At 38.6% G+C, this 17,680-nt stretch overlaps 1 protein-coding gene across 1 annotated transcript; it reads left to right on the top strand.

Moving 5' to 3' along the window:
- The first annotated feature begins 816 nt into the window (after positions 1-816).
- LOC149819411 (bifunctional protein FolD 2-like) lies at positions 817-6,754 on the top strand. Its single transcript, XM_089985968.1, has 5 exons — positions 817-961; positions 3,213-3,396; positions 4,465-4,622; positions 4,799-5,011; positions 6,293-6,754. The coding sequence occupies exons 1-5, from the start codon at positions 848-850 to the stop codon at positions 6,521-6,523; spliced, it is 900 nt and encodes a 299-aa protein (XP_089842094.1). The 5' UTR covers positions 817-847; the 3' UTR covers positions 6,524-6,754.
- Positions 6,755-17,680: the final 10,926 nt, after the last annotated feature.

The following is a 17,680-nucleotide window of genomic DNA, read 5'->3' as shown; positions in this document are numbered from 1 at the left end:
TGTTTTCTATTAAAATTTAACAACAAATGTTGTTTCCCTTGCCAGAGTACGCCAAAAATAATTAGCACATAAAAATATCATAATGTTCTAAAAGCCACGAGTCTTCAACAATCAACCAAGCTAAACAAGTCGAGTCCAAGCTGGCTTGTTTAAAGAAAAAATACATCGTTTAAAAGCTAAAAGTAATATATTTGCAAAAATAGGTTGTTTCATATCTGCCAGCAATAATATCATACCTAACCCAAGGAAAATGGGTTCGTGCTAAACAAATTTGGTGCTAAACTGCGTGCTAAATGGGTTTTTCGTTTTTTTTTTATGCTTTTTATGCGGTTCTGGCCCATAAATGTGTTGGGCATGATCGGTTTACTAAGAATCCACGCCTGGATCATGTGTTTTCGATGAAAAAAATGATGTTTGGAGCCTCCAAAATTCACAAAGATTTTGGACCGTTGATTTTTTGAACTTTATAAAAACCTACCCATGTATTGGAATCAAACGTTTCAAGAGCTGAAACCTATAAAATCCAGTATATAGATCACATCTGTACGGTCAGAGTTTAAAAATAAAATGAAAAAAGCCCGAAAAACTTATTTAGCACGCTGTTTAGCACCGACCCATTACTCTCAAACCAAATACCTCAATGATTTGTTATAGACTATATCATACGATGTAAACTACATTTATTGTACGAACCGGGTTGAGCCGAACACCTATGGGTCGTGTTGGGCTTGCCGAGATGAGCCAACGGAACACGAGCCGAACCGCTGACTGTGCTCTTCGCTTCCAGATGGATAAATAACGAGGAAACGGAAGGGACAGATGATAATAACAGTGTTGGGCGGGCAAGATGGCGTCAGGGGGCGAGGATGGCTGCATCATCATCGACGGCAAGGCCGTCGCCAGCACCATCCGCAGCGAAATCGCTAAGGACGTGCTCGGTCTCTCCGAAAAATACGGCAAAGTAAGCCCGCCCCCATCTTCTTGTTCGTCCCCGTTTCATCGACTTTCTACTCATGCCTATTGGTGGTCATCTTGATTAAGTCGTATTGATCCACTGTAGATTAGAATCAATTTTTCATTGTTGGTATGATTCAGATGTTTATCGAATTTGAAGGCAAAGAATTGTAATCATGATTGGTATTTTTCTATTGGCTTGAAACGTGGTGTTTGGTACAAAATGTTAATGCCACCTTTGGGTTTTGATCTTGTTTCAGTTTATTTGCTTTGTCCCAACGAGCTATTCCCTCCTTTGTATAAGCGTTACGATGAGTTTGTTTATGCAGGTCATGCCCCACATTATGTTAATGAACATCTTATCATACCCGACCCAGCGACTTGAAAATTAGGCATTCTTTAATGTCCAAATGAAGGAAACCATTTATGTGTTGAACGGTTGTTGTTGAAAAAAAATGATCTCTTAAGTTGAAGAAAAGAAAACTGCCAGTTGCAGGTGGTTATATGATTTGAAGGTTCAGCTGCAACAATAAGTCAAAAGGTGCAAGGCAAGCCCAGTTGCAAACAGATGTAGTCAATCTTAATTTTGGAAAGGTTTTGACCAAATTCATAAAGTAAAAGATTTGTGGATATCCTAATAGTCTTGCGGCAAATAGTGGTGTGTGGCACCTGAAATCGTTTAAGTAGGAGTTGGGAAAATCATGCATGGACTAAAGCTACCGCCAAGAGTATTGTTAGAAAGGCCCTTGGATGTTCGAGAACCTCTGGTATCATATCCTATTTGTCAGGAGTGGAAAATTGATTGCTTTTTATACGGTTGAGATTGTTGTAAAGGATGATGAAATCATGAAACAGTGATCCGATCACTACGAGCATCTTGGTCAAGATTTTATGTAACAAAGAGCCACCTATCTTGCAGAAAAAACGAGTACTTGACCTTATAAGCAATTGATATTGTCCTTCTAAGATGCTACATTAAGGTGCTCTATACACAGCACTGAGATACTTGAGGCTAGCTTAGGGAATTGAATCTTGTCTTCTCAAAGATTAGATTAGGGAACCGAATGCTGTTTGCTAATTGTTGTCACTTGAATATATGTCTATTTGGCTGCACCTTTGGTTGGATCCCTTTGCGATAGAAAGTTATCTTCTGCTTATCTCACAGTATTAGGTGGTAATCTTGTTGAATAACATGTATAATAAGCAAATTTCTGTTGCTATATCGAGTGCTTGAACCTGGTATAGATGTATGAAGCTTAGGCTTCCGCACAACCCTTCCTAATCAGCACTTAAAGAATGTTAAGGCTTACAAGAACTAAATCAAGAAATTGGTATAAACTGCTGGGAAGCTATACAGGGAAAAGCATGCATTCATACATATTACTGCATATCTGTATTTTGTGAAGAACAAACTTGTAGAGGACTGCTGCCTCGTTTAGAGAAGGCTTAATCAAGGGTTCTCATGACATTATATGTATGATCACGAGATCAAGTTGCTGATATGTTGGGAAGAAGGTTCTGCAAGATCAAGAAATTTTGAGGTTTTCAGTTAATAGTTTTACCCCAATAGATATGCTAGGCATTTTTAGTTTTTTATGTGATTTATGCTAGGGGTGCTTTTGCCAGTTCTGGAAGTGATTTTTTATGTGTGTACATGGTTGATCTTATGACTGAGACTGAACTTTCATGTTCTTTTCTTTGCTTATGTTTTTAATTCTTTTTGAGTGATCACTGGAAACTTCTTGTGCCTGTTTCTAACCTGCACGATTCTCCCTTTGTCATGATCTTGCTCAATATTTGTTTTCAAGGTGCAATTCAGACTGCCAAATTTGATGTGCTTGATGATTTTTGCTTCATTGATTATTTGACATACCATGGCTATATGACATTAGGAATTGAAGCATGGTGATACCTATGTGTGTTATCATTGGTATCTATTAGGTATATGTTCACCTTTCCAGTATCAAAGTGGTTGTGGCTTTATGCAGTAACATTGATTGATAGCACACCAGATTCATTGAAATTGTAGCACACAAAATTCTCATGTATTAGCTTTCATGGAACTATTACTGATCCTACATCCTCATATATTTTCATTTCTATCCTGGTTGGACAATAACTTGAGCTCATGAAATTCTTTTCTTGTTAATTTGTTGAAAGTCAATTAAATTAGTAGCATTTTCCTTGTGCAAGTTTCTTGGATGTAATCCATATACTATGTTGAATCTATTAAGTCTGATGTGTATGTTATTTTAAAGGTGCCTGGGCTTGCTGTTATCATTGTGGGGAGTAGGAAAGACTCCCAAAGCTATGTAAATATGAAGAGGAAAGCATGTGCTGAGGTTGGCATCAAGTCATTTGGTGTTGACCTGCCAGAGGAAGTATCAGAAGAAGAACTAATAAAAAAAATTCATGAGTTCAATTCTGATCCTGATGTGCATGGTATTACATTACTCTTGCATGTTCATGTCAGGCTGATATATGTTGCTATAGTGTATAGTATAGTCCAAGTTTTTGTTAATTTATTTACTTAGAAAGTATCTTCAGGACTCATCCTGAACCCTGAACCTTCACATATATGCATGCGATTTTATGATTTATCAAATGATTTTTTTTTTGCATAATCCGAGGGAAAAAAACCCCATCACCGGCCACACATTGGCTGGCCTCCGGTTGAAACTTTTATCTTAGGTTGGCAAGAGTAGATGGATTTTCATCTATATTTGTAAAACAATTAACAAGTTCCAACTTGTGATGAAGAGTGACCAATTACTTTCATTATACCAAGAAAATGCTGGTAGACTTTATAATTGACCATTCAAAGTGAGTCAAAATTCTGAAGCATTTTTTTCAGTAAATGACTTAATTTTCAATGCTGACATCTCGGACTGGATAACCTTCCCTGCTAACTAGCTACTATGGGGAATAAAGCATCTCCAATTTTCCTCGATGCGTAGTTTGGGAGCTTTTTTAAATTAAGTGACTGAAATATGAGCTCAAGAATGTGTTTGGTTGCATCTCATGTGATTTGGAATCACATGAGATGGAATTAAATGTGATTTGAAGTCATATGATTTCAAATCACATATTCCACCATGTGATTTGGAATCACATGACAGTGACAGTCACTTCAAATGTGATTTCAAATCACATTCCTTTTCTTATTTGCATGAGATTCCAAATCACATGTTGTTTATCTGTGCAAATGAGATTCATTCTCTCATTTGCATGAGAATCCAAATCACATTTGAATGAAACCAAACATACCCTAAATCTCATATATGCAGCTAACAAACATATTATTGTACTGTACAAAAAAGAAAGGGCAAAATTACCCACGATATCTTATGTACCGTTCACCCGACCAGCTGTACGAAACATTTCTTTTTCTTTTGTACCTATTGCCAGTTAAATTGTTGATTACAGATCCTTACATGTGGCACAGTTCTAATGACACTGGTGCAGAAAATCAATTTTATTTATCACAAATTTCGTTTATTGCATATGCAGGCATACTTGTACAACTTCCCTTGCCGAAACATTTAAATGAGGAGAGAGTCTTGAGTGAAATCTGCATTGAGAAGGATGTTGATGGGTTTCATCCTTTAAATATTGGTAAACTTGCAATGAAAGGCAGAGAACCATTGTTTCTACCCTGCACTCCAAAGGTATATCTGTTCTTCAAAGTAATTAGACAGTGTATTTTATCCATTCTTCATGAGCAAAGTTAAAACATCAGTTGCACATTTTCACTTGTAACCTGGGTCAGAATGGTTCACGATGTAATAAGCATGCTCATAATTTCCTGTTTTGCAATTCTTCATGACTTCTCATTTCTCTGCAGGGATGCCTTGAGTTATTATCCAGGAGTGGAATCCCAATAAAAAACAAGAGGGCAGTTGTTGTTGGCCGTAGTAACATAGTTGGGCTGCCAGTGGCATTGATGCTTCTCAAAGCTGATGCAACGGTGTCAGTTGTTCACTCTCGTACTCGTGATCCTGATAGCATTGTTCGTGAAGCAGATATTGTAATAGCTGCTGCTGGGCAGGCAATGATGGTATGAGATGCGTTTAGTTGACACTGCTTTGAAAAAAAATCCTTGTTTAAAATACTTTGGGCTGCAGATGTGCATGATTATTTACTAGGTGTTGCAGCTAAAGTTTCTAGGCTTTCTATACTTTGTGTGTTACATTTATAAGAGTCACTTTATTGGTTGCATTATGTGTTAAGTTACCAATAAGAGTATTCCATCTTTTAGTTGGAACTGTTGTTTTTGCTTGCAAAATACCAAAATGTACATGATGCCATATACATTGTGTGTGTGTGGATTATGTTTGTCTGCTAGTGTCTATTTCTGATTATTGTTAGGTGTGAATTAATGGATTGATTTTTGTTTCAATTTTCATTTATACTTTGGAAGATGGTGGATCTCAGGCGCCCTCTAAAGTTAAAGTGGTTTTCGTGTTTTATTCCATTGCAAGTGCGGAATGTTGTAAAATATCAAATAGGAGCTCTTTATACTTTTCTATTTCTCATCTAATTGTTCGGCATTTGGAAGAATGAGCGATTTGGGCCCTTTACATCTTGAATGATTTTGTTCTTTGTTGCAAAGTTTGGTCTGCTTAAAATGCAAGTGATCAAGAGAACCAATTTCTAGGGAAATCATGTGACAAGCTGCTGGCAATTGACCTTTTTTAAGTAGTAGCAAAATTTCCTTGGATCTCAGGTTTGCATTCATGGAGGAATAGGTTTGGAAGTTTTTATTTCTTGATAGCTCCAACCAATTTCGTGAAGTGATCGGAATAAAATATTTCCTTGTTGGTAAGCCAAGCAGTTCATGTTCCAAGTCTGGATTCCCAATGTTTTGGTGAACCTGTTTGGTTTTAGAATTGAGGGCAATCTAAGATGCCAGATGGCTGATATGTCATAATTGTAGGTGGATGATACTAAGGCCAAGACACAAATCTATTTTCAGGCATGATGGTTTTCAGTGCACTATATTGAGAAAGGGTCTTTTTGGTGCTAATTGCTCGCTATACTGAGAAACAGCCTTTTTTGTGCTAGTTGTGCTCTTCATCATGTAAAAGAAAATGATGTTATTTCCCTTTTTAGAAATATTTCCTGGTTTAATTGTACACCTGTATTTAATCCTTATGTGATTACAAATGCTTATTCAACAGAAATTATCTTACACAAGAACAATGCTAACCCCACTTCAGTCTCATGAAATGCAATTGAAGGTGGACTGACTTGATTGAGAATCAGTGTTGCATGTACTGTTTTCTGTCATTTTATTGTGCGGCCATGCTAATGCTTTTCTCATTCTTTATGTTATTAGATCAAAGGGGATTGGCTCAAACCTGGTGCGGCAGTCATTGATGTTGGAACAAATGCTGTTGATGATCCAAGTAAGAAGTCAGGCTACCGTCTGGTTGGTGATGTTGATTTTGATGAAGCAAAGAAGGTGGCAGGATGGCTGACCCCTGTTCCTGGTGGTGTTGGTCCCATGACTGTTGCCATGTTGCTCAAGAATACATTGGAAGGCGCCATACGTAAAATCAAGATCTGATGATGGATGGTGCGCATGTGGAATCTAATTCATCATTTCTTTAAACCCTTCACTTCCAATGTCTTTCATTTCTTTGCAATGTCGTTGTAACATTTCCTACACAGGTATCAGTTGTGATGTGCGGTTAGAACACAGGTTGCATTCTGCGGTTCTGTATTTTAGATCTGATGGAGGATCAACTAGTTGATGTTGTTAGCATGCTAAATCTACTAATATATAATGCTTCTGAAACACCATGCAACTCAAGTTCATTGGAGATAATTTGTTGAATGTATTTGGAGATTTGCCGTGCTGACAACATTCTTCATTGTTGTTGTTGGATTGCTCCAGCACTCTGGTGTTTGCTGGCAACTCAGGCTTATCATGCCAATTAACCCGTTTGGTGGAAATGTTCTTCTTGGCTGGGTTACATGAAGGGACAAACGCTTCTTCCCCTTGATGCATGACTCATTGTTGTCATTCAGGGCTCCGCATGGTTGGTAGGAGATGCCAGTGCACGTCTCCCTGTGGTGGGACGTTGCAGGTTCAAAACTCGCGCTAAGGTTGAATAATAACTAGTGGGGGGCTTTCTAGATGAATTATAGGGCCCAAATATAGGGATGACAGTGGACTGAGGCAGGTGCGGGGGACAAGGTCTCCATCCCCGCCCCGTATCAAAATCCTGTCCTCCATCCCCACCTCCATCTCTACATGGGTTTTGATTTTAACCTTCATTCCCGCCTCCATCCCCGTTTCATGTACTCCATCCTCGGTCCAAATGGGACAAGGCGGGCGGGACCTCGTTTTCCCTCGGTCCATTGCCATCCCTAAAGAATGATTGGGGACAAGGCAAGGCGGGGGCGGGGCAGGGCCAGGAAAGTAAGTCCATCCCCGCACAGGTTTTGATTTTAACCTCCATCCCCGTCTCATGTTTTCCATCTCCAGTCCAAATGGGGCGAGACAGGGTGGGGCCAGTTTCCCCCGATCCACTGACATCCCTAGCCAAATATGGCAGACAACAGCGTGGTTCTGGTTTTGGCTGGGGCTCATTCTGCCAGATCTCTACTGGTTCTTAAATCTGAAAAAAAACTGCTGTGGCACCAACTTGGGCAGGCAAACCGCCAAACAAGGGCCTGCCTTTATTGTTCATTGGCTGTTAATTCATAAGTCAAATTACAGTAATAACCTTCATCATCAATAGTTCAAATATATCTTTTTTTTCTTCTTATGAAGCAGAATGAGTATTTTTTAATTTCAGAGGTCAATACAGAAAATCAAAAAAGAATCACGCTTTGTCAAGATCTTGAATGTTGACATGAGGCCCCTATTTGACAGTTTTCAGAAAAACTATGATGAATATCTGGAATTTCATATAGGTGAGGTTAGTTTAGAAATTATGAGAAAAAGGTTGGCTTCTAAATGAAAATTTTCCCGACAAATATCGCGCATGAGGAGAACTTGACTTTTGCAGTTCGGCGTTTGAGTAATTAAACAAAGGTAAATTGCAGAAAACCACCGACTTTATCAATTAGTTACAAAGGTCTCAATTTCTTTTAGTTATTGCACATTGCCACCTATGTTGTCTGCTTGTCTTAGTGCATCTCATTACTCATATAGCTGCTGCAAGTATAAAATTAGTTTTTACCCCACGCTGATAAATTAAATCATGTTGTTTATTTAGTTATTTTATCTGAATAAACAATCATCAAACTCCATCGGTTTGAGAACCATGCATATCTTGTAGTAAAGATGAAAATTCCAGACAGCTACATGTAATAACTGAAGAGCTGCGCAGATTTTCGTGAACATATAAAATTGGGGTGGACTTTTGTAATTTACCTGCTAAAGAAAGAGTCTTGGGGCAACAAAGCATGAACTATTATTTAAGATCCGAGCGGTCTACACCAACTTATCAAACTTACAGAACCCAACAGTCCCAGACTAAACCACAGAGATGAAGTAGAGAAACCCACCAGATAAATTTATTCAACATTCTCCTAGAGGACTGACATTCCACATGAAACTAGAAAAGAAAAAAAGGGAGAGCAAAACCTACTAACTAACTCCAATGCAGCAATGCAATTCAAGCAGGGCAGACAAAACCAGGAGGGGGATCCTTCCCACACGTTACAAGCACTTGGAGAGCAAGAGGGATGTATATGCGAACAAGGTTCAAAACCTTGAGCCTGATGGATGTGCAAAGGCAAAGAGCAGCATCTAGCCCCACAAGCCCTTCAAGCAAAGGGCAGCAGGCATGCTCTGGTTCACCAAACCCAAGATGCACCAACCCACCAAGCACATCAACACATGCACCCAACTTCAAGGCATTGATGGGGCACGTTGGAGACGAAGTAGATGGTGGTGGCTTTTCAGTGCCAGGTGGCATATATCCAACAATGCCACTTCCACCACCACTGCCACTGCCACTGCCACTGCCACTGCCGCCGCCATTGCCGCTTCCACCACCATAAGGTGGGTAAATTGGATATCGGCCATCACCACCACCACCTGGATACTGGCCATTACCGCTGCTGCCACTACCACCACCATAAGGTGGGTAACTTGGATATTGGCTACTACTGCCACCACCGTCACCATAACCACCACCACTGCCACCACCATAAGGTGGGTAACTTGGATATTGGCCACTACTGCCACCGCCACCGCCTCTACCATAACCACCACCACCACTACCAATGCCACCACCATAAGGTTGTGGGTCACCGCCACCGCTGCCAACACCAACACTACCACCGAAACTGCCACTGCCACCACCATAAGGTGGGTTACCGCCACTGCCGACACCAACACTACCACCGATACTGCCACTGCCACCACCGTAAGGTGGGTAACTGGGATTCTGGCCACTACCACTACCACCATAACCACCGCCAATGTCAATGCCACCACCATAAGGTGGGTTACTGCCGCCGCCAACACCAACACTACCACCCACACTGCCGCTGCCAGCACCATAAGGTGGGTTACTGCCGCCACCAACACCAACACTACCACCCACATTGCCGCTGCCAGCACCATAAGGTGGGTTACCTCCACCACCAACACTACCACCAATACTGCCGCTGCCACCACCATAAGGCGGGTAACTTGGATATTGGCCACTACCACCACCACCGCCACCACCACCGCCACCACCACCACCACCATTGCCACTGCCACCATTATAAGGTGGAAAACTTGGATATTCAACACCACCACCACTGCGGCCACCATAAGGTGGGTAACTTGGATATTGGCCACCACCACCACCACCTCCTCCTCCTCCACCACCACCACCACCACCAACACTACTACCAATACTGCCACTGCCACCACCAACACTACCACCAATACTGCCGCTGCCACCACCATAAGGTGGGTAACTTGGATATTGGCCACTACCACCGCCATCATCACCACCACTGCCACTGCCACCATTATAAGGTGGGAAACTTGGATATTCAACACCACCGCCACTGCGACCACCATAAGGTGGGTAACTTGGATATTGGCCACCACCACCTCCTTCTCCACTGCCACCACCACCACCTCGTCCTCCACCGCCACCACCACCACCACCACCACCACCACCACCACCACTTCCTCCAGGTGGACATGGAATAGTTATGTTTGGAGGCCTTACAATTGGCGGAAGTGTTTTACGTGGAGGGATATAGGTAGTGGGTGGTAGATTGGGCAGTGAGCAGGAGTCACATTCCAGTATAGGAGAGGCTGAAGATACAATAGTCATGCAAATGATCAACAAAGCTCTCATTTTTGGAGTCCCCATCTTTGGACGCTTGGAGGAATGCTTCACACTGATTGGATTATATAGTGAGAGAAAATAGATAAAATAATCAAGATTGGTTGAATTTTATGTGAATCCGTGACCCTTTTCTAAAGTGGTAAGTTCTAACATTGTGTGTAGACATGAAAGCCGATTCAACTAGGATTTGAGTGCCACCTTTCTTGCATTCTGTGAAGTGAACTTAAACAGCTAGGGTTTTCTTGGAACAAGAAGAAGGAGTTTGGAGCGACGTGCACCTCCATGCTGATCCGTGATCAAGCAATAGACCTTTTCTGCATAGATTTTTGAAGCACCAATCTCCATGCATCTTCAGTGGCTTCTTCGGCCAATGGCCGAGGACTTTCCCAATCTTTTCTGTTTAGCTGTACATGGACTTGCAGCTAAGGAACATTTGTCTGTGAGTATAGTAAAGCTACGGATTCCAATTGGTTCATATCAATGACTCAGAAACCAAGCTGAATTTCACTGTTAACACAGAGAACAGAGAGAAGGTTACTTGTGATATTATTCTCAAGTTAACTGGCGCTGCTTCCCACATGTTAGATCCATCCATGCAACATGTGAAGACGTGATATCTAGCTCAATACTCATCCACGTATCTTCTAGATATTGATTGATTTCTGTATCTTTCATTAGTGGTCTGTTCTGCAGGCAGGGCTTACATGATTAATTTCAGGGTTTAATTGGCATGCGTTTGGAACGTGACAAGTGAAACATGACCAGTGCATGAATTCTGATGTTCCGCTTTCTGTTAAAGTGAAAAAAAAGGAATTTTAAGAACTTGGTCAAGCATTTAGCAGAAATTGCTGGAGTTCATGACCTTGGTCATGTTCTACGTTACCTCTGTTGGTCTGTAGACTCTGTACATTATGATTTCTTTTTTTGTTTTGTTTTTTGACAGAAAACATATTTCATTATGAAACTAGTCAGAATGCAGAAGCATGTAGAAGTGATAGTGATTCACCCACCACAAATTAAAAAACAAAAGAACAGCGATAACTGAATAACAAGAGTCTGGACAGAGGTAATTCAGCACCCAGACGTCAAAATAACACCCTGTTAAAGCCATTCCAACACAGATCCTGGTTTGGCCATTTCCTGCAAACTCTACCGGTGATCTCCCATTTCAGCTGCTGAAGTAGGTGATCCGGTCTCTTTATCTCGTTCCTGAATATGCATCGTTTGTGTTCAAACCAGATGATTCTCCATGCCGAGAGCAACTAGACCCGCCATACTAACCTCCGTCTCTTTCTTTTAGACTTTAGAAAATCAGCAATTAAGACCTGTCTAGGGAACAAATGTGAGTTTATGTTTGTAGGATGTTACCATGTAGTGGTGTTGTGGTTAGTTAAGGGTAGAATATTGGATGCTAAAAGTTAGGAAGTGGAGTAGTTGATTGGGTGGTTTCTACTTTTTAGGAAAAGTAACTTTATGGCTACGTGAATCATGAAATAGTGGTTACAAGAGGATACGTGTGTGCCAAGTAACAAAGTCTATATATGTGTATGCAATCTTTTGAAAAATCAATATAAGAAGTAGCCTTTCCATCTTTACCGCACGTCTCTCTCCTTTTTTAGCAGGTTATTTTGTGAATAACAAAGAATTACCAATTGTGGTATCAGAGCAGGCAGATTTAGATCAGAAAAGAAAGGGACCATTTGTACAAGTAGTCATTGGTAAGAGAATTGAATTAAGGTAAAAAAAATGGCCAGTAACTCAAACACGTAGAATTTATCAGTCTTTGGTACCAATTTTTAATGGTGAGAATTATGAATTTTGAAGCATAAAAATATTTTTTTATCTTTCACAAGATTTATGGGATTTTGTTGAGAATGGTTATGCAGAAGCAAATGCCTCCAAATCAGGAAAGAAAAATGGTGAGAAAAGTGATGCTAAAGAAAATCGCAAGAATCATACTAAGGCATTGTTGGTGTTGCAACAAACTGTAATAGATGTCATATTTCCTAGAATTGTAAATGCGACTAAGTCAAAGGAGGCATGAACCATACTACAGTCAAAATTTCATGGTGATAAAAAGATCACCATAGTCAAGCTCCAAACACTATATACAGAATTTGAAACATTCTCTATGAAAGGCGATGAGTCGATTCATAAGTTTTTTTCAAGGCTTGCTATTATTGTTAATAAAATGAGAACCTTTGGAGAATGTATTGTTCATCAAAAGGTAGTTGAAAAGGTATTAAGAAGTTTACTACCTAGTTTTATCATGGAATTCAAGGATCTTTTTTTTTATACTTTGAATGAATTAATGGGTTCATTATTGGCACATGAACAACATATGAACAAAGTTGCAGAAAATATGACTGAACATGCCTTTTCATCTAAAATTGATAACAAAGAAGCAAAAGCAACAATGATCAGAAAAATAACAATAGAAGTCGAGGACGAGGAGGTTATCGAGGTGGCTATCATGGTAGAGGAAGAGGACGTAGATAGTCAAACTACCAAAGAAACAACAATACTAAAAAAAACAATCAAGGCAACCAATACTTCAAAGGTAAACAATGCTTCTTTTGTAAACAGTTTGGTCACTTAGAAGCAAATTGTTTTGAGAAGGCTAAACAACAAGCAAACTTTGTGGAGGAAAACGATAATCTTTTTCTCACAAGCACAAATTTAAATCTTAATAGTCAAGACGTGTGGTTTTTTTTATAGTGATTGTAGTAATCACATGACTAGTGAGAAAAATTTGTTCAAAAGCATTGATGAGTTAGTAAAATTGAAAGTTTGGCTTGGTAATAACAATCAAGTTCAGATTGTGGGGAAAGGAATAATAGAAGTAAGTTTTAAATTAGGTGAACAAAATTTTTATCAAAAATGTATATTATGTACCTAGTTTGGCACAAAATCTACTAAGTGTGGGTCAACTTATACAAAATGATTGTTTCATTGTTTTCAAAAATAATGCATGTGAAATAATGAAGGATGAGAAGTTGTTAGCCAAAGTTTGTATGGCACAAAATCGCATGTTTGCTCTTGAACCTTCATGTTTTGATCATCATGCCTTAGTTACTAATATTGATGATACATCTATACTATGGCATTTGAGATATGGTCATTTGCATTTTAATGGGTTAAAACTTCTTAGTGAAAAGAAAATGTTGTTTGGGTTGCCTCCGATTATATCCCAAAAAATATATGTGAGGGGTGTATTTACGGGAAACAACATCAAATATCATTTTTAGTTTTAAAGACATGGAGGGCTTGTAGGCCATTAGAGTTAGTACATGCGGATTGTGTGAACCAATGAGGACACCATCAATGAATAATAGTAAATATCTTTTATTATTCACTGATAAAAATTTTCACATGAGTTGGGTCTACTTTCTCTCTCAGAAGTTTGAAACCTTTGAGAAATTTAAAGAGTTCAAGGTTTTTATTGAAAAAAAATGGTTGTGTTATCAAAATTTTATGCTTAGATAGAGGGGGAGAATTTTTGTCTGATGATTTTGACAAATTTTGTAAGGAAAATGAAATCAACAAGCAATTAACAGTAAGAAAGACTCCTCAGCAGAATGGGGTCGCTGAAAGAAAGAATAGAACAATGATGAAAATGGCTAAAAGTATGCTAAGTGCAAACCAACTTTCCTTGAACTTTTGGGCAGAAGAAGTAGCTACTTCAGTGCATCTATTGAATATATCACCAACAAAGGCCGTGAGGAATAAAACACCATATGAAGTATGGAACAAAAGAAGGCCCAATGTAAGTAATTTGAAATTTTTTTAATGTATTGTTTATGCATTAATTAACTCAAGTGATCATTCTAAATTAGACAAAAAGAGTGAAAAGTGCATTTTTGTTGGCTATAGTTATGAATCCAAGGGTTATTGGTTATATAATCCTGGTCCAAAGAAGTTAATTGTTTGTCGTGATGTAGTCTTTGATGAAAATAACAAATGAGAATGGTGTAAAGAAGAAGCCAAACACTTAGTATTTCATGCTGATGCATTTGAACAAAACAAACAGGATCAGGCTTCCATTGATGATGAGTCCACATCTAGGCCAAGAAAATCATCGATTTACAATGAAGAAGAAGGCTCAATAGAAGTTTATGGAGATACACCACCTAGAAAGGTACGCTCTCTTGAAGACATTTACAAGTGTACCTTTGCCTTTATGATAGTTGAACCATCAAATTATGAGGAAGCTTGCGAGAATGTAAATTGGATAGAATCTATGGAAGAAGAAATGCAGGCCATTGAAAAAAATAAAACTTGAGAATTGACGGAATTACTACTTGGAAAGAGTCCTATTGGTTTGAAATGGATTTATAAAGTGAAATATGATGAAAATGTAAACGTAAAAAAATATAAATCCAAGTTGGTAGTTAAGGGATATGTTAAAAAATATGGAGTAGATTTTTTGAAACATACTCTCCCATAGCAAGGTTTGAAACCGTTAGAATAATCCTAGTGGTAACTGCACAAAAGAAATTTGAAGTTTATTAGCTTGATGTTAAATCAACCTTTTTAAATGAGTATTTGAATGAAGATGTTTATGTTGAACAACCTCAAGGTTTTGTTGTTACAGGTCAAGAAAAGAAAGTGTACAAGTTAAGGAAAGCACTATATGGTCTGAAACAAGCTCCTTGAGCTTGGTATAGCCGGTTAGATACCTATTTTTACCAAAATTGTTTCCACAAAAATGAAAATGAACCCACATTATATATTAAAGTGGAAAACAATGAAATTTTGGTTGTGTGTGTATGTAGATGATATCATATATACCGGCTCTTCAAAGAAACTTTGTGATCAGTTTAAGATAAAAATGATGAAAGAGTTTGAAATGAGTGATTTAGGGCATTTATACTATGTTTTGGGTATTCAAGTAAGACAAACTAATGATGAAATATTTGTCTCCCAAGAAAAATATGCAGAAGGACTACTCAAGAAGTTCAATATGAAAAATTATAAAAGCAGTTCGACTCCCATGAGTGCAGGTGAAAAGCTCAAAATTGAAGATGGGACAACTATGGCAAATGAAACATTTTAGAAGTTTAGTAGGTAGCCTAATGTATTTAACACATACACAACCTGGCATTTTATTTGCAGTTGGATTAGTTTTCAGGTTTATGCATAAGCCAATCATTCATCATCTTGGAACTGCAAAAAGAATCCTTCATTACATCAGCGGAACCTTAGACTTTGGCATTTGCTTTAAACTAGTCACTAATTTTATTTTGTATGGTTTTTCTTATAGTGATTGGGTAGGTTCGATGGAGGACATAAAGAGTACAAGTGGTCTTGTATTCACACTTGGATCAGGCATCGTATCTTGGAATTCAAAACAACAAAGTTCGGTAGCATTATCATCCTTTGAAGCAGAATATGTAGCAGCAACAACAACATCTTGCCAGGCAATTTGGATGAGGCGAGTCCTTGAAGACATTCAAGTCAAACAATTGCAAGCAACAAAAATATTCTACGATAATAAAGCTACTATTTTGATAGCTAAAAATCCAGTGCTACATGGAAGGACGAAGCATATAGAACTCAAACATCATTTCATTTGTGAAGTTGTAGCAAATGGAGCTATTGCAGTCAAGTATTGTAGCACTAATTATGACCAACTTGTGAATGGCTTCACCAAATCTTTACCATATAAAAAGTTTATTAAGTTTAGAGAGTCATTGTGTGTATATGGGTTCTCACATCAAGGGAGAGAAGATGTGGGTTGATGTTCGTAAGATGTTACCATGCATGTAGTGGTGTTGTGGTTAGTTAAGGGTAGAATATTGGATGCTAAAAATTAGGAAGTGGAGTAGTGGATTTGATAGTTTCTACATTTTAGAAAAAGTAACTTTGTGGTTACGATGAATCATGGAATAGTGGTCACAAGAGGATAAGTGTGTGTCAAGTAACAAAGTCTATATATGTGTATGCAATCTTTTGAAAAATCAATATGAGAAGTAGCGTTTCCTTTTTATCTTTACCATACGTCTCTCTCCTTTTCTATACTAAATATTAATGCAGGTTATTTTGTGAATAACAAAGAATTACCAACAACACCATGGTGGATATCCATGTCATCCCAAGGCAGCCAAATGAAGGTTTGTATGAAGGGGGTAGTCCTAGCAGAGATGTTGGATAGATTCTTCATGAGCAAAACATAGGACGAATATGCTGGCCAGGTTAAAACTTGCCATTAATTATTAACCAAGCTGTCAACTATCCCCGCAAAGGTAACCCGCTCCCCACACTGAATCTTTTGGCATCCAAACAAGAGAAGGGACACCCAATATGACAAGCTTTACTTCACATAGAACCATCATTAAGAACTAATACTAGACTCTTACTACCATTCATTTTCAATCTCGATACCTCCCAAAATATACCTTAGAATCACCCATACAATTAACATGTTCTCTTCATTAGCATCCTTAAACACTAATAAATCATCTGCAAAAAATAAATGCGCAATAAAAATAGAATTAGAACCTCTACAACCCTAAAATTTACCCGCATGATTAGCTGAATTGATCATCACTAACAATGCTTCCATAACCAATATAGAGAGGAAAGATGATAACCTTGCCTCAATCCTCTTTTCCACTTGAAGGACTCCCCCTTCTTACCATGGAGACAATAATGTTGGTGGCGTGAAGTAACCCTTCAACCCAACAGATTCATTTTTTATCAAAGTTCATGCATCTCAAGTAATTAATCAAAAACTTTAATCAAGAGAATCAAATGTTTTCTCAAGATAACGTAGGCTTACCTGATTGCTTGATGGAATGAATGGATTCATGCACCATAATGCACGCCTCATGCAACCTCTATCCCAAAATAAAAGCACTTTGTGAATGAAAGATAAGCGAGCTGACGTGGTACTTTAATCTAGTAGCCAATGCCTTAGAAATTATTTTGAAGCATGTAACCGAAGGGATAGGCCAAAATCTACAAATATCCTTTGCATTGGCCTCATTAGGAATAAGGATGAGTGTCGATCTACAAATGATGCCCAGGATCTTCACATTTGCATAAAACTCATTCACCACTGCAAATAAATCACTCTTAACACAATCTCAATTCTCTTTAAAAAATTCAATAGGTAAACCATTCAAACCTAGAGTCTTACCATTAAGAAGAGACCAAACCACATTCTTAACATCTTCCATGCTGAAAATCTCCTCTATGTTAGGGCAACCAACATCACAAAGGTGATGAAAACTCATGCTTGAGATATCATAAACCGTCGTGACCATACAAGGGAATCGATTCTTGAAGTAGTCAGACGCTTTAATGAGCATGTTCACGCCCTCCCAATGTTAGTCATTAATTGACATAGCCACTATCTTATTTTTCCAAATCTTTATGGAGGCACACATGTGAAAAAATTTTGTATTTGT

This window comes from Nuphar pumila, chromosome 13 (assembly GCF_984573655.1).
Source record: "Nuphar pumila chromosome 13, dmNupPumi1.hap1.1, whole genome shotgun sequence".
NCBI lineage: Eukaryota > Viridiplantae > Streptophyta > Magnoliopsida > Nymphaeales > Nymphaeaceae > Nuphar > Nuphar pumila.
This window is presented reverse-complemented; position numbering and strand designations above follow the sequence as displayed.

What these genes read in the sequence shown, in the direction of transcription:
- LOC149819411 (XM_089985968.1), top strand. Translation starts at nt 848, where the DNA reads ATGGCGTCAGGGGGCGAGGATGGCTGCATCATCATCGACGGCAAGGCC. An exon ending in TTCTACCCTGCACTCCAAAG is followed by an intron (nt 4,623 to 4,798) that starts GTATATCTGTTC and finishes ATTTCTCTGCAG; the next exon opens with GGATGCCTTGAGTTATTATC. An exon ending in CTGCTGGGCAGGCAATGATG is followed by an intron (nt 5,012 to 6,292) that starts GTATGAGATGCG and finishes TTATGTTATTAG; the next exon opens with ATCAAAGGGGATTGGCTCAA.